At 53.1% G+C, this 27,856-nt stretch overlaps 1 protein-coding gene across 3 annotated transcripts; it reads right to left on the bottom strand.

Annotated features, from left to right (window-relative positions):
* Positions 1 to 617: 617 nt before the first annotated feature.
* On the bottom strand, positions 618 to 25,043 carry KCNJ9 (potassium inwardly rectifying channel subfamily J member 9). Of its 3 annotated transcripts, none has more exons than XM_037883568.2 (4): positions 24,912 to 25,043; positions 14,197 to 15,175; positions 1,667 to 1,963; positions 618 to 1,304 (listed from the first exon to the last, which is right to left on the bottom strand). In XM_037883568.2, the coding sequence occupies exons 2-4, from the start codon at positions 15,128 to 15,130 to the stop codon at positions 1,246 to 1,248; spliced, it is 1,290 nt and encodes a 429-aa protein (XP_037739496.1). In that variant the 5' UTR covers positions 15,131 to 15,175; positions 24,912 to 25,043; the 3' UTR covers positions 618 to 1,245. The 3 variants fall into 3 exon arrangements, with proteins under 3 accessions (XP_037739496.1, XP_043391248.1, XP_043391249.1); XM_043535313.1 differs by lacking the exon at positions 24,912 to 25,043 and adding an exon at positions 24,403 to 24,532; XM_043535314.1 differs by lacking the exon at positions 24,912 to 25,043 and adding an exon at positions 22,606 to 22,621.
* Between the last annotated feature and the right edge of the window lie 2,813 nt (positions 25,044 to 27,856).

Below are 27,856 nucleotides of genomic sequence, written 5' to 3'. Positions count from 1 at the left end.
GCTGACCCTGGCTCTTGAAATCCAGCATCCCCTTGATTTAAGTCCCTTTCATGGAGGAGAGGTCCATCAATGGCTATTAGCCAGGATGGGCAGGGATGGTGTCCCTAGCCTCCATTTGCCAGAAGCTGGGAATGAGCAACAGGGGATGGATCACTTGACGATTACCTGTTCTGTTCATTCCCCCTGGGGCACCTGGCACTGGCCACTGTCGGAAGGCAGGATACTGGGCTAGATGGACCTTTGGTCTGATCCAGTAGGGCCGTTCTTATGTTATGTTCTTTGTTTTTCAGTACACAGACCAAAAGTCCAGATCCTCAGCTGGGGCAAACAGCTCTGTTGAAGTCAGTGGACTCTAGGCTGGGAACTGGCAGAGCTGGCTTCTATTCCTGGCCTTGGGTGAATTGTTTTCCCACCTGCCCTTTCTCTTGTCTATTGTGAGCTCTTGTGGGACTGCCTGTCACTAGGTGTGTATGTGTGTAGCACCTTGCACCATGGGTACCTGAGCTCAGGAGTGGTCCTCCAGCACTGCTGTAATATAGCAGATAATGGCGCAACTCTGATTTACACCAGTTGAGGATCTGGCCCAAAGCCTTGGAAGGCAGAGGGGAGACGGCATGTCCATTTCAAAACCTTTTTTATTAAAAGAAAGCAAGAGAGACAGCAAGCTCGGGAGCTTTGGGGGTGCTAGTGTGTCTGAGTGCGGGGGAGGGCAGGGCACTGGGGACGTTCTATAGGTCACCCGACGTCATGCTGCCCGTAGCTGGTCCTGGTCTTTGCTGCAATTCTCCCTCATTTCCTTTTTATCCATCTACCCTTCCCGTCCATGAGTTTAATCTTTGCATAAATCCCTCAACCTACTGAGTTACCCATCCCAAAGCCATGTTGACCACAGAGCTTGTCCTCATGGGTCCTTCTCCAGCTCATCTACCTACGTATTCAACTCCTTGACATTGCCCATCTATCTCTCCAGCTATGCAGATACACCAGTGCATAGCCCCCTTCCATCCACCTCACGGTCTGTGCACCCAGTCCCTCGCTCCTCTGTACACTTATCGAGCTGCTCCACACTCTTCTGCTTGCATAGTCGTCTTTCTGCAAGGCCGTTCTTCCAACGCTTCATACCACGCACTCCTCTTCTGTTGTCCCGTTCACTCATCCATCTTGTTCTTTGCTCCATCCTTCCATCCCACCCGTTTGCTCCAAAATGACACACCATCCCATGCGTCTATACAATTGATGTCACTGCTATAAAAACCCTCCTCCTGCTCCTTCGCGGAGCGGGCCTCGTTCATTTATCTGTACAGCTATAAAATAGACATATGTGTATAAAGATCTGATTTATTACCTGCATATTCACCCCTCACACACCACTCCGTCACATCTGCAGAGTCACTACCACTACCCATTTTACCCTGTTTTATAGACCCAAATAACCGGGAACATCTGCCATCCATTTGTCTCCCCATTCACTCTTCTCTCTACTTCCTTCGCCAGCTATCACTCTTTCCTCCGTTGATCCCTCCTTCCCAAACACCTGTCGCTTCATGAGTCTCCTTCCTCTCATCCTTCTACCATCCCCCAATCTTCCATTCTGCGCCCGAACACTTTGTCCTTGGCTGGCTCCGTCTCCCCACTGCTGAACCATCCCACTACACCTTGGACTCACTCTCCGAGTTGGCCAGGCTGCCGTTCCTCTCCTTATCCCCTGCTTCTTTCTCTGTCCCTTCCTCCACCTTCTCGTCCAGCCGGCTGGGGATGGACCAGTAGAGGTGGGCGTCCATGCGGGCCGTGGCCTCGGCCAGTTCCTTGGCGCTGCAGCTGGGCGTGGGCACCTCAAAGGTCTGGTGAAAGCTGTTGTAGTCCACCTCGTAGAAGCCATCCTCCAAGCTCAGCACTGACATGAAGCGATGTCCCCACAGCACCTCGTCCATCAGGTAGGAGCTCCGGGCCTGGCAGGTCATCCCTAGGGAAACAAGCGCAGCACTCATAAGGCAATAAGGCCTAGTCGGGAGGGCACTTGCCTAGGATACAGGAAACCAGGCTTCTATTCCCAGCTCTGAGCTGCTGGACAGCCTTGGGCAAGGCACTTCCCCTCTCTGTGCCTCAATTTCTCCTACTAACCAGTGTCCATTTAGACTGTAAGGGTACGTCTACACTGCAACTAGACACCCAGGATTGGCCCATGCCAGCCGACTCTGGCTGCAGGGCTGTTTCAGTGCAGTGTAAACATTCAGGCCCTAGGACAGTGCGAACATCTACACTGCAATGAAACGGCCCCACAGCCGGAGCCCAGGTAAGGGCTCCTGTTGATCATTAGCTTTCCTCAGGGCTACAGCGATCCATAAACCCCCTACAATTGTAATGGCTAGTGACAGAAAGCAAAGCTGAGGACAGTCTAATAATTATTCAGTGCATTGCAACAGAAGGGGCTAAAGCGAAGCGTCTCCACGAACCCAGCACATAGCACATGGGCACAAAGGTCTGGGTCTCCATCCGCCTGCAATTGGTGGTAGACAGACAGGTTCCTAGAGCTGCCTGCTCCTTTACTGAGTCTACTAAGCTTTTGACCACAGTGATATCATGTAGCAGTGAGTTCCACAGGCTAATTGTGCGTTGCATGGAAAAACATCACCAGTTTCAGTTCTGTTCCCTTGGAGTTGCATTGAGTGACATAGGGGGCCAGCAGAGGTCAGGGCATCCTTGGAGAACACCTGCTGTCTGCTGGACCAAGAGACAAGGAGGAGACAATCCTGGGGCAAACATTGGCCAGGAGGTGGGAAGTGCCCCCATTGCTGTTTACAGCTGGTTTAGTTAGCACACGTTGAGTGGCACTCAGTGAACTCTGGCTTTGTCTTCGCAGCAGGAAAGGGAGAGTTTTCCCATTGCTGTAGCTCTCTTGCTGGGAAATCAGGCTGGAGTCAAGGCTCTGGAGTTTTTGCCATAGCTGAAGGAGGTCACACCTGGCTGGGGGAGCCTATAATGTTGACCCTACCTAGCTATATTGAAGTAAAAGCTACAGAGCCTTGTCTCCACTAGGGTTTCACAGTGAGAGAGCTAATTACGTACGTCAGTACGTTCATTATCTCGCTGAAAGAACACGCCAGTTTTGGCAGTGAAGACATGGAGTTGATCTGGAATAGTTCATCTATTTTAAATTCGCACTCGACCTTATTCTGGGTTAATTTTCATGGGCAGACTGTAACATGATCAGTGGACTGGGAATCAGAGGGCCCATGTTCCTTGAAGGGGCTATTATTGAGGGGACTCTAGGGGGACAGGGCACTGGTGGAGTTTGGCTGAAAGCAACTCAGCCACATGGATACAGCAGTATATAGGATGTAGTATATTTCCACGTGTTCACATGAGCCTGCATCCAGCTTCAGTCATTGCTAATGAAACACAGATAAACTCTCAGGCCTGGGTTACCCAGTTTTTGTCTTGGTATAAAGATGTTGGTTGGGGGGGGCGGATTTTTTTACCCCTATACTTATGCTGGTACAACACAGATAGGCTGTGGCTACATTAGGAGCGCTGTACTGGTTTAGGAACACCGGTATATTACACACACAACTCGCTTCTGGTGTGGAAAGAAAAGGAGGACTCATGGCACCTTGGAGACTAACAAATTTATTTGAGCATAAGCTTTCGTGAGCTACAGCTCACCAATGTAGTGAGCTGTAGCTCACGAAAGCTTATGCTCAAATAAATTGATTAGTCTCTAAGGTGCCACAAGTCCTCCTTTTCTTTTCGCGAATACAGACTAACACGGCTGCTACTCTGAAACCTTCCGGTGTGGAGGTAACTGTATCCCCAAGAACAAGCTACAGCAGTAAAAGTTCAGTTTTGCTGGTCGAGCGGCTGCAGACTTCTGCCAGCACAGCTTTGCCGGTTAGGGATCCAGTGCTGGCAGAAGTCTGGTGGAGCGGTCTGATTGCTCACAGCTCAGTATGAAACTGGAGAGAAGCCTGTTGAGAGTCTTTGGGTTACGTTTAGAGGAGAGAGCGACAAGGGTGATGTCGTGGTGGGCGTCTGCTACAGACCACTGGACCAGGGGGATGAGGTAGACGGGGCTTTCTTTGGACAACTAACAGAAGTTTCCAGATCACAGGCTCTGGTTCTCATGGGGGACTTCAATCATCCTGACATCTGCTGGGAGAGCAATACAGCAGTGCACAGACAATCCAGGAAGTTTTTGGAGAGTGTTGTGGACAACTTCCTGGTGCAAGTGCTGGAGGAACCAACTAGGGGCGGAGCTCTTCTTGACCTGCTGCTCACAAACCGGGAAGAATTGGTAGGGGAAGGAGAAGTGGGTGGCAACCTGGGCAGCAGTGACCATGAGATGGTCGAGTTCAGGATCCTGACAAAAGGAAGAAAGGAGATCAGCAGAATACGGACCCTGGACTTCAGAAAAGCAGACTTTGACTCCCTCAGGGAACTGATGGGCAGGATCCCCTGGGAGAATAACATGAGGCTAATATGAGTTGTCCAGGAGAGCTGGCTGTATTTTAAAGAATCCTTATTGAGGGCGCAGGAACAAACCATCCCAATGTGCAGAAAGAATAAAAAATATGGCAGGCGACCAGCTTGGCTTAACAGAGAAATCTTCGGTGAGCTTAAACACAAAAAGAAAGCTTACAAGAAGTGGAAACTTGGGCAGATGACTAGGGAGGAGTATAAAAATATTGCTCGGGCTTGCAGGGGTGTAATCAGGAAGGCCAAAGCACAACTGGAGTTGCAGTTAGCAAGGGATGTGAAGGGTAACAAGAAGGGTTTCTTCAGGTATGTTAGCAACAAGAAGGAGGTAAGGGAAAGTGTGGGCCCCTTACTGAATGGGGGAGGCAACCTAGTGACAGAGGATGTGGAAAAAGCTGAAGTACTCAATGCTTTTTTTGCCTCTGTCTTCACAGACAAGGTCAGCTCCCAGACTGCTGCACTGGGCAACACAGTATGGGGAGGAGGTGAGCAGCCCTCAGTGGTGAAAGAACAGGTTAAGGATTATTTAGAAAAGCTGGACGTGCACAAGTCCATGGGTCCAGATCTAATGCATCCAAGGGTGCTGAGGGAGTTGGTGGATGTGATTGCAGAGCCATTGGCCATTATCTTTGAAAACTTGTTGCGATCGGGGGAGGTCCCGGACGATTGGAAAAAGGTAAATATAGTGCCCATCTTTAAAACAGGGAAGAAGGAGAATCCAGGGAACTATAGACCGGTCAGCCTCACCTCAGTCCCTGGAAAAATCATGGAGCAGGTCCTCAAGGAATCCATTTTGAAGCACTTGGAGGAGAGGAAGGTGATCAGGAACAATCAACATAGATTCACCAAGGGCAAGTCATGCCTGACCAACCTGATTGCCTTCTATAATGAGATAACTGGCCCTGTGGATATGGGGAAAGTGGTGGATGTGATATACCTTGACTTTAGCAAAGCTTTTGATATGGTCTCCCACAGTATTCTTGCCAGCAAGTTAAAAAAGTATGGATTGGATGAATGAACTATAAGGTGGATAGAAAGCTGGCTAGATCATCAGGCTCAACGGGTAGTGATCAACAGCTTGATGTCTAGCTGGCAGCTGGTATCAAGCGGAGTGCCCCAGGGGTCTGTCCTGGTGCTGGTTTTGTTCAACATCTTCATTAATGATCCAGATGATAGGAAGGATTACACCCTCCGCAAGTTCATGGATGACACTAAGCTGGGGGGAGAGGTAGATACACTGGAGGGTAGGGATAGGGTCCAGAGTGACCTATTGGAGGATTGGGCCAAAAGAAATCTGATGAGGTTCAACAAGGACAAGTGCAGAGTGCCGCACTTATGACGGAAGAATTCCAGGCACCGCTACAGGCTGGGGACCGAATGGCTCGGCAGCAGTTCTGCAGAAAAGGACCTGGGGATTACAGTGGACGAGAAGCTCGATATGAGTCAGCAGTGTGCCCCCATTGCCAAGAAGGCTAGTGGCATATTGAGCTGTATTAGTAGGAGCATTGCCAGTAGATAGAGGCAAATGACTATTCCCCTCTATTCGGCACTGGTGAGTCCACATCTGGAGTATTGTGTCTAGTTTTGGGCCCCCCACTACAGAAAGGATGTGGACAAATTGGAAAGAGTCCAACAGAAGGCAACAAAAATGATTAGGGGGCTGGGGCACATGGCTTACGAGGAGAGGCTGAGGGAACTGGTCTTATTTAGTCTCCAGAAGAGAAGAGTGAGGGGGGATTTGATAGCAGCCTTCAACTACCTAAAGCGGGTTCCAAAGAGAACGGAGCTCGGCTGTTCTCAGCGGTGGCAGATGACAGAACAAGAAGCAATGGTCTCAAGTTGCAGTGGGGGAGGTTTCGGTTGGATATTAGGAAAAACTATTTCACGATGAGGGTGGTGAAGCACTGGAATGGGTTACTTAGGGAGGTGGTGGGATCTCCATCCTTAGAGGTTTTAAGGCCCGGTTTGACAAAGCCCTGGCTGGGATGATTTAGTTGGTGTTGGTCCTGCTTTGAGTAGGGGGTTGGACTAGATGACCTCATGAGGTCTCTTCCAACCCTAATCTTCTATGATTCTATGACCTGGACTTAGAGTGGTATAAAAGTGCTTTATGATCTAAAGATGAAAAGTGCTATATAAAAGCTAGGTATTAATTATTTTACCAGCATAGCATTTTCACCTTCTCGTGTGGGAATAGTTTCACCAGGATAAGCACATTTATATCAATATAATGTGCCCACCCTCAGGGGATTGGGCTCCTATCTGCATTTTAGGCACCTAAATGCCTTTAAAAGTCCAATCCCTAGATACAGCAATGATGTAGGTAGGATAAGAAGTAGGACAGAATAGAATAGAATAGAATAGAATAGAACCCAAACTGCGAGGCCCTGCTGTGTTTCAGCTCAACTCCCATAGCAGGACTTAGGCTGCCTGGTTCTAGGACTCACCACAAACATCTGTGTCCTGGAATGAGCACTCGGGGAGAGTCCAGACCAGCCTGTGCAAATGTGTTAATTATCTTGAGTTAATTGACAATCAATTTACTTGAGCTATAACCTCTTCTGTAGCAGGACTTGCCTCCAGGGGGAAAAACTAAGGGGTGAATTTAAATGGGTATAACCTTCATATGGACACTTATCTCAGTATAAGCAGGGTCTTTTTCAGCTTAGCTTAAGTCACTTGGGAAGGGGGTTAAAGATAAACCAAACAACAACCACTCTTCTACTGGAGTGCTGCATGGCCACTTGGCGAGGTACACGGGTATAACTCGAGGGGGTTTTAACTGTCCAGGTCCAATGATAGTGATATGACTGATAACGCTTTCCTGCGTAGACAAGCCCCCAGAGTGTTTGTGGAGAACCTGGGACTGGCTTTGGGTTTGTAATAAGCCCTTTGGGAGGAGAGAAAAGATCTGCAGAATCCTAGATTCTGAGCCCAGAAGGGACTAGCTTGACCTGCTGGAAAACTATAGAACTATAGTTAGGCTATAGTCAGGCTATAGAACTTGGCTGGATTAATTCCTAGTTGAACTAGAGTAAATCTATTACAAAAATATCCAGTCTTGATTTAGAAATTGCCAGTGATGGAGAATCCCCCACAGCACTTGGCACATTGTTCCAATGGGTAATTACCCTCCCTGCTAAAAATGTGCACCTAATCTCCTGCCTGAATGTATCTAGCTTCAGCTTCCAGCCATTACATCTTGTTATACCTTTGTCTGCTGGACTGAAGAGCCCATTATCAAATGTTTATTCCTCATGTAGGTACTTATAGACAGTGATCAAGTCACCCCTTAGCGTTCCCTTTGTTAAGATGAATAGACTGAGCTCCTAGAGCCTATGACCACAAGGCAGGTTTTCTAATCCCTCAGTCATCCTCTTGGCTCTTCTCTGAAACCCTCTCCAATATATCAACATCCTTCTTGAATTGTGGGCAGCAGAGGTGATAGAATGGAAAGAGAAGTAGTGAGAGAAAAGGGAAACAACCAGTGGGTAATCGTGAAAGAGTCTGAAAGCAGAATGGGAGAAAGATAGTGAAAGAGTGAGAGAAAGTGAAATTGATCAAAAGGAGCGAAAAATAAGTGAGAGAAGAGAGAGTAAATGAGAGGGTGATAGTGAAAGAGGAGAATGGGGAGGGGGCTGTTTGGAACTGGAGGTTATGTTGCAGTGTGCACATCATGTACTCAGCTAGTTGGCATGGCCCGGCGCTGCCATCCATTCCTCTTACACTTGCATTCACTCCAGCCATTCAGAGGGATTAGCCTTGTATAATCACGATCAATCAAAGCATTAAGCTTCAGCCTGGATAAAAGATACATGGATCCTAATTAATGCTGAAATCCCTGGGAGAGGGAGCCTGGCCCACCCTCTCGGAGGTCAGAGCGCAGGCTCCGTCGGGATGCAGAGAAGAGCTTGTTGGGGCCCAGACCAGGTGTAAGGAGGCGAAATTCCCATTGTGCTAGTGCCCCAATATGGGGCGGGGTGGGGAGGGAGTACGTGGAAAGAAAAGATTATCAGCTTCCAAAATTAGGGCCAGAGAATCAGTGACACACTCAGTGCACATGACAGCAGGTGACCATGGTTTATGGGCTTCATGCCCATCCTGCTGGGGCACTGCCAGTACCATCCAATCCCAGGAACAACCCCCTGCCCGTCCCCCCTTACACTGGTTGCAGGGCACATAGGGAGAGGGCATCATAGCTCATCATGGAGCATCAGTGAAGTACCAGTGCCACCTACAGGTGCAAATGTGCCATGCACCCCTTTGTTTACAGCTCGCTTCTGCAACCATGTCCCCAGCCTAGCTGGTGTTTCCAATGCACCCGTCACCATGGTATCTGGGACCTCTTATATTTGGAGCAGAGGCTGCCCTTTGCCTGATGACACCGCCCACTGGGAAGGGTCAAAATACAGGCTGCTGGTTTGCTTTCAAAGGGCAGATCAGAGCCTGGCCAGAGAGACAGATAATCCCTGGGAATGTAGTGTTCAGAAAGGATCCAGCTGCCGTGTGTCTGACTGCTCTTCCCCCCTCAGTTGATAACCATTAGCAATAATAACTGAGTGCCCAGCTGGTGAATCATGCGCCCGCATGTGAAATTCAAATCCTGTACATATGCAATAGTCACTTCACCCACCAGCAACATGCAACCACCTCTGAGGCAGGGGCATCATTTCAGAAACATTCAGGGGTGGGGCCATGTTGTGTGTCAGCATATGGAACATGACAGGTGATTATATTGTATCTGGCAAAGTCAGGGTGGGGAATGGAAGAGATAATGGAATATACAGACCTATGAAAAGTCGGCGGGGGAGAACCAAGTTTCGGGGAGCAACTGTCCCCTTGCTCCATAGCAAATAACACCCTTACTCTGGGGTGGGAGTGGCTGTTTAACGGCTGCAGAATGATGCCATTCGACAGTCATGCTCATTGCATAGGCATACACAGCTCCTTTCATCTGGCTGGATCCCACCAGAGTGCACCAGTTACATCGTGCCCTCATGTCAGAGGGCACAGAGGCAGCATAGTCCATAGGATGGAGCAGAGACCTGGGACTCTGAAAATCCAGGTTCTGCTCCTAGCTCTATACTGTGTGACCTTGCACAAGCCCCTTCTCTGCTCTGTGCCTCAGTTTCCCCATCTGTAAATGGGGGGTAATGATGCAACCTGTTTTGAGCAGAAACTTCAGGGACAATTTTGTAGGATCGTTATGATGATGGTGCTGTAATGTCACTGTAACATCCAAGACTGGCCCCCTGGTCCGCTACGTGCTGTGCGTCCACCTACCAAGAGGCAGTCCCTGCTGTGAAGACACTGCAAATAGACAAGATAGACACAGGACGGGAGGGGACTGAGAGGCACAGGCCTGCTCAAGGTCACACGCCATAGCTCGGGTCTCCTGATTCCCAGGGCAGGGAAGTGGCCTAACCACTCACACACCCTGCTTCTCTCGCAGCCTACCGCCTTTGTTCCATAAGAGTCCTGATGCAGCTGTAGCCTTGCCAGAAGGACCACAGGGCCGGAGAAGTCGGGGGCTGATCCCCAGTCAACCCTCCTACGAGGGAGGCACGTAGCTCTCCCCCAGGGGATGCATCTGCTCTTGACCTGCTCCTACCCTCGCTCAGAGCCAGCCAAGAGGCAGAATTCTCCACTGGTGACATGGGCCTGGGTTGCCGTGGTGACGAACGTTGCACTTAACGGCAGGGTTACATAACTCCCCGTGACGTGACGGGGCGAGGAACAGGTTTAAAAATAAAAGCTGCCGCTCCCATGTCCAGGAGCAAGGGACGAGGGGGAGAGAAGGGACAGGAAGGCCGTGAGCCCTGGGAAGATGGGGCCCTGGGGAGAATTTTTTCAACAAATCCCCAGGAGGCAGGATCCTGTCCTTCATCATCTCTGTGCTGCCCAGAGCATGGCAGCCAGGCTGGGCTGCGGCTGAGGCCATTGCTTGGTCTCCCCTCTTAGCCAAAGTGCCACTGGAAAATTTCCACAGAACGCCCGGGATTTGACACTATAAGAATGAGACCTAGCGCACTTCTCTAGTGCGTCTCCTCTGTTGCTTTCAGAGCAGCTCAGGATCCTTGTCCCCCTTTCGCAGCTGGGCAAACTGAGGCAGAGGGGTGATGTGAGCTGCCCAAAGTCACCCAGCCAGCCAGTGACAGAGGCCGAGAGAGTTCCCGGGTTTCCTGAGTTGCTGTCCAGTGCTCTGTCCGCTAGAACAAACTGCCGGCCATTTTGGCTGTTTCCATCAGTGTTTAGATGGCTGGGGCATGGTCTCTGGGTTAGAGTTTAGAGACCTGGATTCTAGTCCTACTGACTCACTGGGTCGCTTCAGGCAAATCTCTTCCCCTCCCTGTGCCTCAGTTTCCACACCAGTATCCTGGTGAGACTACTACCCCACTGTGTCTGACTTGTCTAGTCAGACTATGAGCATTTCCAGACAGGGACTGTACCCAGCGCTTAATTTGTAATGAAAGAAGTCCCAGGGCTCAAGCAATTAGGTGCGGGGGGCTCAAGCAATTTTTTTACTTTTATAACTGACATGGGAAGCCCAGAGGTGCCGGGGCTCTGAACTGCCAAGCCTAGAGGTGCCGGGGCTCAGCCCTGGCACAAATTAAGCACGGACTGTGTCTCATTATGCGTCTGTGAAGCACCCTCCACAATAGGACGCTGATCTTGGTTAGAGTTTGTGCAGTGTCAAACCCAATGTGGCCCCAATCTCAGTCGGGGTCTGGGCTGCACCTAGCACAATGGGCCCCTGATCTCGGTGGGGCTCTATGCCACACTTGGCATAATGGGGACCCTGATCTCAGCTGGGGTCTGTGCAATTCCTGGGGCAATGGGAGCCCTGATCTTAGTTGGGTCTCTGCAGTGCCAGCCCAATTCAGGGGGTCCTGAGCTCAGACAGGGTCTGGTTAGTGCCCAGCACAATGGGCCCTGACTTCATTTGGTGCCTCTATGTGCCACTGCAATACAAATCACAATTCGCTACCTACTTCATAGCAGTTCTGTGAGGGTTAACAAACGTCTGAAAAGTGCTTTGAACATACAACCCCCATATTGAAATGCAAAGCCCAGCAGTTCTCAAACTGTGTTCTGGGAAGGCCGTGCGGTCTGTGGGCAGATGGCTGGGCACGAGGTGCTGGCTGCTGTAACACTTGCTCCGGATGCTAGATTGTGCCAACAGACAGCTAGAATAAAACCTGTGCCCGCTCTGTATCTCTCCCAGAACGCCACGGCTCTGAGATTCACAAAAGGAGGGCCCAGGGGCTGCTGTCGCTATGGACCTGCAAAAGGAAAGGTTGCAGCACTCCCCAGCTATCTGCCGCTGCTTATCTGGCCCCATCATGGCAGACCCTGAGTGCCTCACAAACCTCAATGAATGTAGCCTCACATCACCCATGGGGGGCAGCATTATTAGCCCGGCTTTAAAGGGTAGTGTGGTCGAGTGAATAAAGCACTGACCTGGCGCTCAGGAGACCTGGGTTTTAGTCCCATCTCTGCCACTGACCTGCTGCATGACCTTGGGCAAGTCATTTCCACTCTTGGTGCCTTGGGTTCTTTGCCTGTCTAGTCTAAACCAGGAACTGTTTGGGGGCAGGGACTGCCTCTATGTGTCTGTGCAGCATCTGGCATGATGGTGCCATGACCTTAGTGGGGCTTCTAGGCACTACCCTACTATAAATAATAATCGTCACGGTGTGACAGATGAGGAATCTGAGGTGCAGAAAGGTCAGGGTTTACATTTTTGAAAGGGAGAAGTGATCTGGAGGGGGAGGGGGCTGAATTCGTGACAGGAGCTGGATTTTCAGTTGCGGGGGGTCAGCACTCAAAGCCATTAGTCACAGCTGAAAACTAAGACCCATGTGTCTCTAAGGGTCACGCAGGGAGTCTGTGGTAGCCCCAGAAATTGAATCCCGATCCCCCGAGCCCCTGTCCAGTGCCTTAACCACACAGCCACTGCCACACAAAGAGCCCTCTTCACTACAGAGCACGTCCTGTTCGATTAAATCGATCAGCGGCCAATGGAACTGGTGCGTAACAGCGAAGAGAACAGCTAGCTAGCACAGAAGTGCCCGCTTCAGAGCAGAAGGCCTCCAGCACCCTGAGCAGCACAGATTTCATTTACACAAAGGCTCCAGGTCATTAACAGGGAATAAATGACGCATTCCCACCACCAGCTTCTGTCAATGGTGTGATGGTTTATTGCCTGTACTTGACATGAAGCTTCAGAATAAAGGAGAATTGTTTTTAACCTCTTCAGAGTAATGGTGATTCATTCCCTACTGATTGAATAAAACAGGAATTGCTGTTTAATGATCTTCTCTTAGGGTTCCTATTTCTTCCAGCTGCCCTTTTTTTTTATTTTTTCGTTTTTAATTAACTAACTCAAATGCACCCAATATATTATTATTTGGATAAAAGTAGTGCTTACAGACCATAACCAAGATCAGACTGAGAGTGGGGCCCCATTGTGCCAGGCGCTGCACACAGTCCTTCCCCGAAATCAGTGCCCCATCGTGGCAGGCACTGCACAGACATACAGGGATAGACAGTTCCTGCCTGAAAGAGCTCACAGTGTAAATTCCCATTTTACAGCTGGGGAACCTGATGCCCAGTGAAAGAACGTGACCAACCCAAAAATCAAAGGGAGTAAGTGGCAGAGCCAGAACTGAACCCAGATCACATAGCTCTGAGCCAGTGCCTTGTACCCATGATCTGTGTAAGCATTTTGCCTCTACCTTCATGGGTTATCAGAGGGTTTTGTACCAGTGGCCTGGATCCCACTTTTAGCACTGCAGCACAGACTTCTCTCAACCTCTTGAGCAAAAGGAATAATTCCATTAGCTGTCAGGAGTAGTAGGTTGTTATCCTTTAAGTGGCTCTGTTGCTGCCATTGCTATATGGATGAGATGTGACCAGGAATGAGGCAGGAGGTGAGCTCCAGGGGAGATCAGGAGTGAGGCTGACAGAGATGGCAGAGCTTCAGACAACCACAGGCTTCTTTGGAGTTGGATCGCAAAGAGGCTACATATGTGGGGAGGAAACCAGACGGCATGGGGAGGAATGTAATAGGCTGGCACACTCCCCGCTGTGGATCCAGCTGGGGAATGGCAAGTGAGCTTTCTCAACTCACTGAGGCTAGGAGGCACTGCCCGCCCAGAAACAAGACAAATAGGAGCAGGCTGTCTGGGGAGGGAGCACCTAGGGTGTGGGCTGAGCAGTCCTGAGGGAGAATCCCAGGTGAGCCCAGCCTGGGGAAAAGTCTTGGTCTGGATTCCTACTGGGAAAAAAGGACACACCCCGCCCCTGTAAGTGATGTGTTCTGACCCAGTGCAGCTGCTCAGGGGTGCAAGTGGAGCAGCCGCATGCTCACCTCCCAAGTTAAATGCTGCCCAAGACCTGGATTGGATCCAGCCTGGGCCTAGGAGGAACTCACTCTGAACCTTGTCCCTAAACTGGGCTGGAAAAGTGTGAACCTAGGATAGGCTCAAAACCTGGACTGGAGTTTGTGTGAGACTAGAACGGACTCAGTCCAAATATGGTCCCAAAACTGAACAAGAACTAGTGAGAGTCTGGATTAGGCCCAAATCTGGACTAGATCCAGGGCAAGACTGGGGCAGATTCAAGGTAAACCCTGTCCCCAAACCGGCATTAGCCTGGGTTAGGCCCAAAACCCATCCTGGTCCAGTATGATCCTGGGGGAACCCAGGCAAAACATCTTACCTGTGGCCTCCACCATCCCTTCCAAAATGACGACAATCTCAAACTCGTCCTTCGCCAGCTGCTCCCTGGAGACCTCCCAGAAGGGGCTGTGCTCATTGATCTCGTGGCTGATGATGAGGGGCGAGACCAGGAAGAGGCGGTCGTCGCCCGTCTCGAAGCCCACGTTGATGTCCGTCTGGTTGAGGGGGATAAACTCCCCCTCCTGGGTCTGCTTGGACTTGATCAGCTTGGCCCGGATGGAGGCCTCCACAATGTGGGAGCTGCGCAGGTCCCCAACCCGGAACATGAGGCACAGGTGGTCGTCGCGCAGCGAGACCACGGCGTGGGAGGAGAAGACGAGGGTCTCGGCCCGCTTGTTGGGCTGGGAGATCTTGACGAACATGCAGCCCACCATGAAGGCGTTGACCATGGAGCCCAGGATGGCCTGCAGCAACAAGAGGATGATGCCTTCAGGACACTTGTCTGTAATGACCCGGTGACCATAGCCAATGGTGGTCTCCGTCTCGATGGAGAAGAGGAAGGCCGAGACGAACCCATTGAGGTTGTTGACACAGGGCGTCCAGGTGTGGTCCTCCAGGTGGTCCAGGTCGCCACGGCAATAGGCAATGAACCACCAGATGAGGCCAAAGAAGAGCCAGGTGATGGCATAGGCCAGGGTGAAGACCAACAGGCTGAAGCGCCACTTGAGGTCCACCAGGGTGGTGAAGATGTCCGTGAGGTAGCGGTAGGTCTCCCGCACGTTGCCGTGCTGCACGTTGCACTTGCCGCCCTTCTCCACATACCGCTGGCGCCTTTTCTTCTTCTCGGCCTTCTCCCGCTCGTTATCCCTGCGGAGCCGCGCTGAGGCCTTGGACGGGCGGGAGCAGAGCGGGGGCTTTGCCTCACTCACCGGAGTCTCGGGGATGGTGGAGAAGCCAGAGTTCTCCTTCGCCATCTTAGCACCCTGGAGGCTAGCTGCCCCGGCCAAGCTCCTTAGAGTCTGAGGGAGCAAGCAGGACACTGGGGATAAATAGATGCACCCCCCACTTTCCCAGTAAGGACACTTAACTCTTATAGCGCCGAGGACCTATAGACCCACCTCCAGTGCTCCCTCTACCCCCCACTATGGTGTCCCAGCTCTTCGATCAACTCTTGATTATCTCCCTGGTGACCCCTCACTCCCCTTACTCCTCAGGCTTTCCCTCAACTCCTGATTGCTCCCCTGGTGCCCCCCAACTTCCCTGAACCCCAGACCTAACCCTGACTGCCCCCCAGCAGCTCCCCAACTCCCCTCAACCCCCCAGACCCAACCCCAACTCCTGATTGCTCTCCTGGATGTTCCCCAACTCTCCTCAACCATCCCAAATCCAACTCCAACTCCTGATTGCCCCCCAGTGACCCTCAACTCCCCTCAACCCCATCCCCCCCGAACCCAACCCCAACTCCAGACTTCCCTCCTGCAACCCCCAACTCCTCTAACCCCCCTCAGGCTTATCCCCCAACTCCTGATTGCCTTCCTGATGCCCCCTGACTCCCCTCAACCCCAGACCAACCCCTAACCCCTGACTGCCGCCAGTGACTCCAACTCCGCTTAACTACCCTTCCAGGTCCACCCCCAATTCCTGATTATCTCCATGGTGCCCCCCACTCCCCATAGCCCCTTAAATCCCTCCCAACTTCTGATCTTGCCTTCTAGCCCCCACTCAAAATACAGCCCCTCAGAGCCCCAACCTGGCTCCCGCTCCCCTTCCTGCCAGCTTCCTGCCAGCTCCCTTCCCTGAGCTGCCCCCACACTTGCCCTGTGCCACCCCTCCTGGGCTATGGGCTGCCAGCATGGCTCAGTGGTGAGGGCCCCAGGCTCTGCCACTGATTGGCTGCCTGGCCTTGGGCAAAGTCCCTGTGCCTCAGTTTCCCCCTCCCTCTGTGCAATGGAGGGTGATAGCACTCATCCTGCTGCTCAGGGCACTCTGGGGTAGAGGGAGGAGTGAACAGAACAGAGACATTTAGGGATGATTTAGTTGGGGATTGGTCCTGCTTCAAGCAGGGGGTTGGACTAGATGACCTCCTGAGGTCCCTTCCAACCCTGATATTCTATGATTCTATGATTAGCAGAGCCTTGACGGGAGGGAAGAAGCCAGTGTCCGTCCCCACCTGCCCCTCCCCAGCGCCCGTGGCTGAGCTGGCTAACGTACTCGGGAGCTCACCAGGGGGTAGCCGGCACTGCAGCAGAATTGGCATTGTTCAGCATGCAGACTAGCAGGGGTGGGGTTCCATCCTAGGATCCTCTAGCGCTGTCTGGGTTTCTGCACAGCAGAGGTACACGTCATTTACCCAGTTACCCCACCGCACTTCTGAAGGGCTGGGGAAGGCTGATCTCCTCTCGGACTGGGGAGACCACCTCCAGGGTCCCTGGAGTCCTGCTTCCTGGAGCACCCTCTGCAGAGCTCAGACGAGGGGGGTCATTTATCACAGTAGTTTCTGTGATGTGGATACGGATCAAAATAAAATTCTGATGTGAAGAGGCTCCAGTGCATGGCGCCTCCCATCACCGAGCTCTGGGGACTGAACTGAGACCTACAAACTCATTGCACTGAGCCCATGGAGCAGCCGTGAGGCTCAGGTGACTTTCAGTCATTAGAGAGCACATAAACCACTGACTGAAACTGCTTTGGAGTGTGTCCACTGGGATTAGGCCCAAAATGTAGATATTGTAAAGGGGGGGAAATGAGTTTTAATGAGCTAGATTTTGGGGATCCAGTTTTTAGTCTCTTCACAGGCAAAACTCCTGTTGAGCTACAGTGATTAAAAAAAAAAAAAAAACCTGCATCAGAACTGGACCAAAACTTCAGGATTTAGCTCAGCACAAATAGAAATGTGAGTTCCTCATCTGGGAGTCTGTGTCCAGTTTTGGGCCCCACACTACAAGAAGGATGTGGAAAAATTGGAAAGCGTCCAGCAGAGGGCAACAAAAATGATTAGGGGACTGGAACACAGGACTTATGAGGAGAGGCTGAGGGAGCTGGGATTGTTTCGTCTGCGGAAGAGAAGAATGAGGGGGGATTTGATGGCTGCTTTCAACTACTTGAAAGGGGGTTCCAAAGAGGATGGATCTAGACTGTTCTCAGTGGTAGCAGATGACAGAACGAAGAGTAATGGTCTCAAGTTGCAGTGGGGGAGGTTTAGGTTGGATATTAGGAAAAACGTTTTCACGAGGAGGGTGGTGAAGCACTGGAATGGGTTACCTAGGGAGGTGGTGGAATCTCCTTCCTTTGAGGTTTTTAAGATCAGGCTTGAGAAAGCCCTGGCTGGGATGATTTAGTTGGGGGTTGGTCCTGCTTTGAGCAGGGGGTTGGACTAGATGACCTCCTGAGGCCCCTTCCAACCCTGATATTCTATGATTCTATGATCTGGAGCACAGCATCTCTAGGCTGGTGTGCCACAGAACCAGGATGTGCAACTGACCAGAAAGACAACCATGAAACTGACTAGGATGCCCTCAGCTGAATGACCTGCAGAAAATCAACCAAACAGCATCCACAGTGAACAGTGAATGGGAGCGTTCACAAGCGGTATGGCCTTGACTCTCCCCGGCCCTGCATACTGATGAGCTGATGATGTTTTACATACAGTTTGCACAGGTGTAATAATAACACCTAATTCTTACATAGTGCTTTTCTCCAGTAGTCTCAAGGCACTTTACAGAAGAGGTCAGTATCATTATCCTCATTTTACAGGTGGGGAAACTGAGACAAAGGGAGGCCAAGTGGCTTGCCCAAGATCACTGAGCAAGCCAGTGACAGAGCCAGGAATAAAGCAAATATCTTCAGAGTGTCCGTCTAGGGCTCTGTCCACTAGCCACGCTGGGTGCAAGGGAGGGGAGAATTAAGACCTTTCTGTTTTAATAACCGCAAATGTCAGTAACACAGTGGTGAGGTTTGGGCCCCTCTGAACTGCTGCTTAGCAACCCCCACAATTGCTCCCTGCAACACACTGATTCCCCAATGTTGCTACACAGCATCCCTCCCCCGTGCCTTCCCCCTGCTGTCTGCAGCACAATGTCCCTGCTCACTGCACTGGGATCAGCAGGGGATCAGAGGGGAGGGTGCCCCCTACTGTATCACCAGCACCAATTCCTGCAGTTCCTGAGTTCTTCCAGCAGTCTCCCCTCCACACAGTGACAAGGCTGCTTAGCTGGAGAACTAACCAGGCTACAACTGGAGGGATCTTTGCAGGGTCTTGTAAGCCTCACTGAATGAGCCTCTTCATATGCCTGAGTGGAGGAAGCTGAAGACTGGGGGGGCCTGGGCAAAGCCCAAGTAGCTGGGCTACACAGGTGAGGAGGTTGTCAGCTGCACATCCAGGTCCAGAGTCCTCCCATCACTCCCCACCCCATCCCAATCACAGCTCAGGCACCCTCCCTGTCTCTCCTCACTGGCTGAGTGCCTCATCGGAGAGATGAGCTGCAGCTGGACTCCCTTCAACCCGCAGGGGGCTGAGAGCAGCGGTGGGAGGGGGTGGGGAGAAGGGAGGATGACAACCTCTCTGCAGGGAGGGAGGCTTGGAGATCTCAACCCTGTGACAAGGACCCAGGCAACTCAATTGCAGGCACCGCTAGGCTGCATGGTTGGAGTGAGCCATGGTCACAAACAGCCAGGGGCCACTAGCTGGCTGTGAGTCTGTCCTCCCAGCTCCCCCTCTCCTCAGCGTGAGCTCAGGGGTGTTCTTCACTGGCCATCCTCTGGAGAGGGGGCTTCCCTCAGGAGAGGTGCATGCTGAGCAGATGCACCCCCACTTCCCTCCCTACTAACATCTCCCACCTGACTGAAGCCAATTCAGCCTTGCCTGGACCCAGAGCTCACACCGGGAGCCACCTTGCCCCACTCCTCATTGTAAGCCTGGCTCAGCACCCCCAACTGCACTGTAACAAACAATAGGAGCTAGGGTTAGAACCATGGCTCCTCATCTCCAAAAGCCCAGGCCTCCACTGCTTGAGCTAATGGAGGGCTCCCTGGGTCACCAGCAGCAGCAGTAGTAGAGCCTTTATCCTCTGGGGGTCAGCGATGAGGGAAGCTGCTGCCTCACGGATGGCAACAGGGCTCAAGGCTGCAGCTTACTGCTCTGTGCGGAGGCGGCTGCTCAGATGGACTCAGAGCCAGCTGCAGCTTTGGCCCAGATCCCAACTCCTTTCTATTTTCAGTCAATTCCCACTTGGCCTTGACACCCCCTGTCCTTGCCCTGGAGAGGTCGCCCCATCTCAGCATGAACCTCATGCCATTTCCAACCCCCTTTCCAGGCCAAAGTGCTTTGGAGACAGAAGCGAACCCAACCCTCGAACTGCCTGGGGGTCACCACTGCGGGGCAAAGTCTCCCCTCCCTCTCTGAGCTGCAGGGTGCCGCAAGAGCCCACCGTGCAGAGGGGCAGGGCAGGGGGACTTACAGGCAGGGCCTTTGCAGGGGGGTGGGACACCTGTCTAGTCTCCAAGTCCCCTGCAGGGGGAGAGCTGCCACCGTGCAGGCTACAAAAGCTACTAGAGCTGGGGGACTCGCTCCTCCACTCCCATCCAGAGCTCCATGGAACACCCCACCAGCCACCCTCCAGGTCCCCACTCTCTGGTGTGATGCAGTGATCCAGCCGCACCTCCCAGTCTCTTCTGATGACAGTGAAGTACAGACCCATAAGCCTCACTGGAGGGCCATAAGCCCCTCTGCCCCCTGCAGAGCATCCTGACCTCTAGCATTCGAGACATGGCTCCCCCAGGTCCGGTCTGGAACCGTGCCCCAGTGCGCCGGGCACAGCGTGAGCAAGTTAGTGATGGGGGGCTGAGAAGGAGCAAATGTCTATCAAATCCTCCAGACTCGGGCGCTGGGGAATCTTTATACACTCGTGACAACAAAGGACTCGTATCACTGGCTAGAGCTGGGAAATACTGTGGGTGCCTCATGGTATTGACCCCAGTACCCCGGCTATTCCTGGCCTGACCCCCCACTCCTGCTCGGCTGATGCTCCGAAATCCAGGTTTGCAGAACCCCTGCTGTTCCCGTCTTGGGTTCCCGCCAACAGCTTTGCTGGTGCCCCTCAATCCCAATTCAAGCCCCACCCCTGCAATCTTAGCCCTAAGCTCCACATACACAGAGCTCTGCCAGCCCCCGTCAATCCTGAGCCCTGGGCCCCTCACTATGCCTGTCCTGGGCTCTCCATCCACGCATCTCAATGCTGACCTCTGCCCAGGTACATGATTCACAGCAGCACCCCCTGCTGGGAGGGGAAAGGAGATGACCACGGGTTGCCCGGCGCGCTCTGTGGTGCAGTGAACTCAGCTCTGGGACATGGCATTGAACATTCATTCCACGCTTTTCATAACGAGGAGAGTCCAGCTGGGGAAGCTTGGCCTGGGGCCTTGGTAATAAATATTGACTTTGCATATGAAGATAATGGGGCTGTTTGTGCTTCTTATGCTGCAAAAGCACCCAGGCACCATGCCACTGCCTCAGCATTTGTCCCCCCGCACATTACTTCTCACCCTCGGTTAGTTCTTGGGAGGCTCCTGCCACTGGGCTTTCCCAGTGTCGATTACATGCAACCAATTCCATTGCAAAAAACCCACACGGTGGCCGCTACTGGCCCAGCCTAAAAACCACCTGGTAGCATTTCTAAAGTGGCTCTGGTCCTGACAAAGATAGCAGAATTTTGCAAAGTGCAGCTTCCATTAGACACTCACACACCGAGAGTTGGTTTAGACACACTGAGTATCAGCTAGAACAATTTGCCCAACAGTGACATGCAGCCACCTTTGGGGAGTGCCGTGAAAGCTGCAAAACAGCGCACAGCAACGCTGCCTGAAAGCTGGATATCTGGCAGGAAAAAGTTGAGGGGTAACTTCTCCAACTGAAACTTGGGTGTGGTGGGGCAGCAAAGAAGAGTCTGAGCAGGAAAACCATCTGCCAAGCCCTGGAGCAATGAGATCTTTTAGGGGGTGCCCCTGTGAGGTGCTGGGACCTGCAATTCCCACAGAGATCAGCACCCCATAGTGTCCTGGTCTGTGTCCCTCATCCAATAGATGGTGCCTCCAGCAGTGAGGCAGCCCAGAGCACTGTGCTAGGCCCTGCTCCTCGCTCAGACACTCCCCGGATCTTGGCCTCGGGCAAGTATGTCAGGGCCAGAGTCAGGTCTCATGTGCTGCCACTCACAACCACTCTGTGCCTCAGTTTCCCCCACTGGTAAAATATTCAACCCCGTGCTAAATGCAGTAGAATTGGTTACCGCTAGGGTGCACACACACATACACTGACATACAACACACACACAATCACAGACACATCAAACATACCACACAAAACCAAAACACACACATATGAGCAAAACATACACAATCAAAAATATACAGACACATACAAAGAAAGATAAAATGCACACACACACACAATAAACACACACACAGCACTCAGGCATGCACATACTCAAACAATAGCACAAACACACACAAGATATGTATATACACACACAAAACACATACACACATACACACACACAAACATACCCAAACACGCACACCCTTACTTGTGAGCATTAATTTTTTAGCACAAACATCCTGTCACTATTTTCACAGACTTCCATGGGAAAAGGCTCAGCATCCCGAAATCTCACAAAATAAAGACAGGTTTACCCATTTGGGCCTCATGAAATGTTCTGGTGACTGATCTCACACCCACCCCCGTGACTCATGCCCCCCAGCCCAGCTCTAGCCCATGATGGAGCTTTCCCTAGGTATGTCTGAGGCTTGCTATGTTGTATCAATATTATTCAACCCCATGTGTCTTTTTCTGGGGGTTGGCGGCTGGGAAGCAGTGTCTGCCAGAGATGTAACTGGCAATTTTACCCACAGTGGGCTCTGAACCAATGACGGGAGAGATGATAAGATCTTATCTTACATTTGAGTAGCAAAACCCTTCTCTGTACTGTACACAGAGGCAGTACAGGACCCAGCCCTATGGGAGGGGTATGAGACAGCTGCCAGTGCACCAGGGAAATTGACAATTTGGCCACAGAGAAGAACATAAGTCCTTGAGTAAGGACCCTCCTTATTCGTCCCTGGGGGGATTAGAACCAGGACCTTTAACTGTAATGGGGAGGGGGAATTTCAAAAGCACACGGCACTGGCGTCATGCTGCTCTCTCGGCAGTCAGTGGGAGTTTTATCATTAATTTTGTGGAGCAGAACTGGGCGACCACTGGACACTTCTGAAAATGCCACCCCAGCTTCATTGCCCCTTATCACTTAAGCTAAAGAAGCAACTCCACCAGCTAGTAGCAGTCATAGGCTAGTTACTGGGGAGATGCAGAGCAACAGCCTGGTGAATTTCACTTGCTCCAGATCTGTGCCCTGGTAATCAGGATGCCTGGGTTCTATGCCTAATTCTGTCATTGACTCACCCTGTGACGTCTTCCCCTCTCTGGTGTTTTAGTTCCACCACACCTCCTGGGATGATGTAGCAGCCCACAATGTGAGAGTGACAGGCAGGGAGCACTCAGGGTTAGGACTGTGAAGCATGTGTTGGGATTATTAATAATAAGGCTGAGGAGCAGACAGAAGTGGGGGTGCTGATGGCCTACTGGAAAAGGTCCTTTGTAGCATGCCTGGGATTAGTCAGTTTATCTAGCTAGGAAAGAAGGCAGGATGAGTCAACCCTAGCAGGGGGACTCAGAGCTACAAATCCAGGCCCCAATCCTGCAGTGGGATCCAGGCTCCAGTGCAGAGCCCCACTGGGAGAGGGGTGTCCTCCCCAGACCTGACTGCCAGACCATAGCCTGCTGCTAGCCTACAAAGCCAGGAGGTGCCATCCCGCCCTTTGACCTCAGGGAGTTGAGGGACTTTTTCTGCCCAGTATAGGCTCAGTTGATTTATAAGGAGCAAAGTCTCCTGGGTAATTAAAGGAAAATGGCAGAGCTGCCAGCTGGGGATTCAAAGTGCAATGATTTGTTATGAAGTAAAGTCCAGCACAGAGGGGAGATGATCCGAGGCGCTCGGCATGCCTGGTGCTGGGGGCTCCTTGTGGGAGCTGAGCCTTGGAAAACCTGACCCCATAAGGCTACCCCACAGTCTCTCTGTGGATTTCAAGGAGCTTTGGACCAGGACCTACATTTCAGGGAGTCATTATTCCTAATTACCCATTAGGAAGCAGCCATGTGGGCACAGGGCCACAACTCGGATGTTGCTGATCTCTGCTGTGTGCAGCCAGCAGAGATTAGAGCAGCTCCCAGGCTGCTCCAAATCACTGGAGCAAGGGACCAGCTGTGCCAGGACAGGGGAGGGCAGAGAGAAGCTTTACCCCATCCCTGCCCACACCCAACCTGAAGCCTGGGCACTTTCCTCCTCTGCTTGGCCCCAGGAGCTCTATGCTGCATCATCAGAGTGGGACCTGTAACAGCATATCCCATTGCTGTGTCCTGGGCCTGTGAGGGGCAGAGAGCCCCACCCCCACTGCCTGCCCACGGAGCACTCAGCAAAGGCCATGCATCTCACCCTCAGGCTCCCAATCTTAGGTACATAGCTGGCCCTGGCACCCTAGTATCTGGGCATCTCACAATCTCTAATGTATTTAGCCTCATCTTGCCCCCCCCCCCACCTCTACCCCCCGCAGCAGGACATGGCCATCATCCCCATTTCACAGCTGGGAAACTGAGGCACGGAGACTTACCCAAGGTCACACAGGAAGTCTGTGGCAGAGTGGGGACCTGGACCCAGGATGCCCGCAGGCCGGGCTAGCTCCCTCACTGCTGTGCCCTCCCTCCCTTCGACAGGCCTGGGGCTCTCAGAAAAGCCCTTCTCAGGCTCCTGCAGGCTGATCCAGCTGCAGCTTCCACCAGAGGGACTCTGGCCCCATCCAGAATGACCCCACCCAGTCACCAGCCAGCTGGGAGTGATGCAAAGCCATAGCTCCAGGCTGCCCCCGCGGCTCTCCCCTCCCCCAGATGTGTCCTTGGCCGCCCGCTGCCTGGCGGGGGCGGGATTTTGCCTGGTGCTTCTGCCAGTCCCACTTCCTAGCCCTGAGCGCCCTCCTGGATCCTCTCCCTGAGCCTCCACAAGGGGGGAGGGGATAAATTCAGCCTATCCTTGCCCCCCACCCCCACCCCAGAATTGCTTCCAAAGTTGGGCTCCGGATCAGAGCGTCCCCAGATCTCAGGGGCGGGGATTGGGGGGATCTGACCACCCATTGCCCCGTCACTTACCAGCACGGTGGGAACAAAACGCCACCGGATCCGAGTTCCCGCCCCCCACCCCCAGGTGTAAACGGCAGCGACTGGATCCGAAGTCCGGGTGGGCCCGCTCGCTGGGTGACCCTTGAAGTCAGGGCGAGTCGGGACCGGAGGAAGGGGGCGGGCATCGCGTTTGAGAAATGAACCCGCCCACCCCATTGGTTTCACTTCAGACCCTCCCCCCGGGACTCCACTGCCCAGGGCCCGGTGCAAACATCCCCCCTCCCGCAGGGCTGCCCCCATCCCCCACCCCGCCCCGCAAAGTGTGAGCAGCCCCTGGGGCCGGGGGGGAGCCGCCATGGAGCCCGGGGGACCCCAGCTCCAGCAGCGCCCGAGGAAGCCAGGCTGCAGCGAGCAGCCCCCGGGGCTAGCGGGGCCGGGCGAAGGGCCCCAGGGCGGGATCGGGCCCCTCCTCCCCGGCCAATGCCCGCCCCGGCAGGCGGCGCACGGAGCTGTCCGGCTCCCGGGTGCTGATCACTTACCGCGGCCGGGCGCCCGCAGCCCGCCCATGGTCCGCAGCGCGGCCAACCCGGGAGCGCCCGGGAGCCAGCCGCCACCGCAGCCGGAGCTGTGCGTGTGTCTGTCTGTGCGTGTCTGTGTGTCTGTGTCCTCCCCTTCCCAGGCACCCCCGCTTCCCGGCCGTTGCCACGGCAACCGCGCCGGACCTCCCTGGGCTGGGCTGGGCTGCCGAGTGATCCGCTCCCCCCGGCCCGGCCCGGGATCTCGGGCCCGCTGCGGTCCGCCCCAGCCCCGGATCCCCGCAGCGCCCCGCTCCCGCGCACTGCGCTGAGCGGAGCCTGGAGCCGCCCGGCCCCGGGCAGAGCCGCGGGCGAGCCCGGAGAACGTTCCATAGCCACGGAGCCATAGATTGACAGACGGGCTGTCTGTCCCCATACCCCTAGTCCTCCTCCATCCAGCCACCCAGCCATCTATCCCCATACACCTTCTCCATCCCTCCCTCCCTCCATCCATCCACCTCTTCCATCCATCCATCCCTCCCTCCAGACACCTCCATCCATCCACCTCTTCCATCCATCTATCCCTCAAGACACCTCATCCAGCCACCCAGCCATCTATCCCCATACACCTTCTCCCTCCCTCCATCCACCTCCTTCCATCCACCTCTTCCATCCATCCATCCCTCCCTCCAGACACCTCCATCCATCCACCTCTTCCATCCATCCATCCATCCGTCCATTCATCCATCCACCTCTTCCATCCATTCATCCATCCATCCATTTATACCCATCCACCTCCATCCATCCATCCATACACCTTCTCCATCTATCCATCCAGACACCTCCATCCATCCATCCATCCTTGTATACCCATACACCTCTGTCCATCCATCCATACATCTCCTCCATCCATCCATCTATCCCCATACACCTTCTCCATCCATCCATCCATCCATCCCTCCAGACACCTCCATCCATCCACCTCTTCCATCCATCCATCCACTTCTTCAATCCAACCATCCATACCCATACACCTCCTCCATCCATCCATCTGCCCCATACACCTTCTCCATCCATCCATCCCCTCCCACCGAGGCCCTGCGCTCACTCTGCCTCTTCCTGCCCCAGCTCCTCCTCCTCCCGTGTGCACCTCCACCTACCACCCACCACCAAACAGCTGATCAGGACCAGCCGCAGAACAGCTGATCGGTGGGGGCCTGTGGAACAGCTGATCAGGGGACCGCTGAACAGCTCATGGGCAGGTGGCTGGTGGGTGTTGAGCATCTGCTATTTTTTCCATGGGTGCTCCAGCCCCAGAGCACCCACTAAGTCTGCACCTATACATCCATCCATCCACATACACCTCCTCCTCTATCCATCCATCCTCTCATCTTCATATACCTTGTCCTCTATCCATCCATCTATCGATCTGTCTCCATACACCTCCTCTATCCATCCATCCATGTATCTGTCCTCATACACTGCCTCCATCCATTCATCCGTCTATCCCCATATACCTCCTCTATCCATCCATCCATCCATCCATGCATGCATCATCTATCTATCTATCCCTATACACCCCATCTCTCTCTCTCTCAGTCCATTTCTCCCTCTATCAATCTCTCCAGCATCTTTCTATCACCTTCCATCTACCCATAATTTCTCTCCTTATATGCCTCCATCCACCACAATTTTCAGTGTCAATCTCCCAAGTTCCTATATGTCTCTTTCTACAAAGTCAAATGTATGAACCATGTTTCTAAAAAAGATCTTCAGTATCTCCAGTGAGTCTCTCAGTTTCGCTGTGTCTCTGCCTGTCTTTCTACACACAGACAAAGACACACACACCTCCCCACAGTCCCACTATTTACAAAGCTTTCTCTCCTCTCTATATCCAGTGCATTATCCACACCCTCCTACAGGAGCAGTGACTATTTATAGAGCTCTCCCTGTGCTGCTCTCTTCATACCGCATTTGATCCACAGCCTCCCCTCCAGCAGCCACTATATATAGAGACGAAGGGAAAATGTGACAGGCTCAGCCGTTTGGGGGTCTTTCCAGGGAAGGCTGGGCAGATGTTGGCCTTAGCTGGGGGGAGGGTGAGAGATTTGCTCCCAAGGTGAGGACAGTGTGATTGAGGGGTTGGCAAGGGGCAGCCTCTCCCACTGAACAAGCAGTTTGGCAAAGCACACATGGATTTGGGGGAGTGGGTCAGGAGCAGAGTTATCTGCCAGCATAGGCCTGGGGTTCTCTTCCCTTCCACCTGGTGAGAGGAGATGGGTGCACTTCATGGTCATCGCCAACAGCATCTTCCTTCTGGCCTGGTTTCCATAAATATCTCCACAGTGCCAGGCCAGGGTGGCATTGGGGCTCCATGAGACGCAGGCTGGCATGTGCCCATGTGGAGGGTGTGGGCTGTGCCCAGATCTGAGAGGGCCAGAGGGGTTATCATCCCACCCTCCAAAATAGAGAGCAAGAGAGCAGCAGGGGTTGATTGGCAGGTGGGGCAGGGCCCTGAGGCATCCAAGCACCTGAGCCTGGCTCTGCCCCCTCCCACATCTCGCTCTGTTTCTCTACTCCTCTCCCTCTCCCTCTCTCCTTCTCCTGCCCCCATTCCCTCCCTCCCCCCCAGGCTCTCTCCACTTGCTCCGAGCTGGAGTGGGCTGGGCTGCAGCCCGGCTGAAGCTCCCAGGACACTTTTGGGGTCCCCACTCCCCAGATTTCTGGGGATGGGTGAGGAGGTCTCTGGTACCCTGGGGGGAGTCTCACAGCTGAGCCTTTTGGAGCAGAGGTCCCATGCCCAGTGCCATCTCCCTGTCCCTCGTGCGTAACGATCCCGGTTATCCCATCACCGGCTGTTTTGTTGTAGGCTGAGGTGCTGGTTCCCTCCCGGGCAGCGGCTGCTGCTCCCCGACCTGTGAGCCGAGTGGCAAAGGGGCACTGCCTGGATGACAGCCTCTGTCAGGAGA

This window comes from Chelonia mydas, chromosome 24 (assembly GCF_015237465.2).
Source record: "Chelonia mydas isolate rCheMyd1 chromosome 24, rCheMyd1.pri.v2, whole genome shotgun sequence".
Taxonomy (NCBI): domain Eukaryota; kingdom Metazoa; phylum Chordata; order Testudines; family Cheloniidae; genus Chelonia; species Chelonia mydas.
This window is presented reverse-complemented; position numbering and strand designations above follow the sequence as displayed.

Excerpts from the sequence above, each read along its gene's own strand:
- KCNJ9 (XM_037883568.2), bottom strand. The coding sequence starts at position 15,130 with ATGGCGAAGGAGAACTCTGGCTTCTCCACCATCCCCGAGACTCCGGTG. Across the intron at positions 1,964-14,196 it reads AGGGATGGTGGAGGCCACAG|GGATGACCTGCCAGGCCCGG; the intron begins GTAAGATGTTTT and ends TTGTTTCCCTAG. Across the intron at positions 1,305-1,666 it reads CAGCCTGGCCAACTCGGAGA|CTGTACAGATAAATGAACGA; the intron begins GTGAGTCCAAGG and ends TCTATTTTATAG.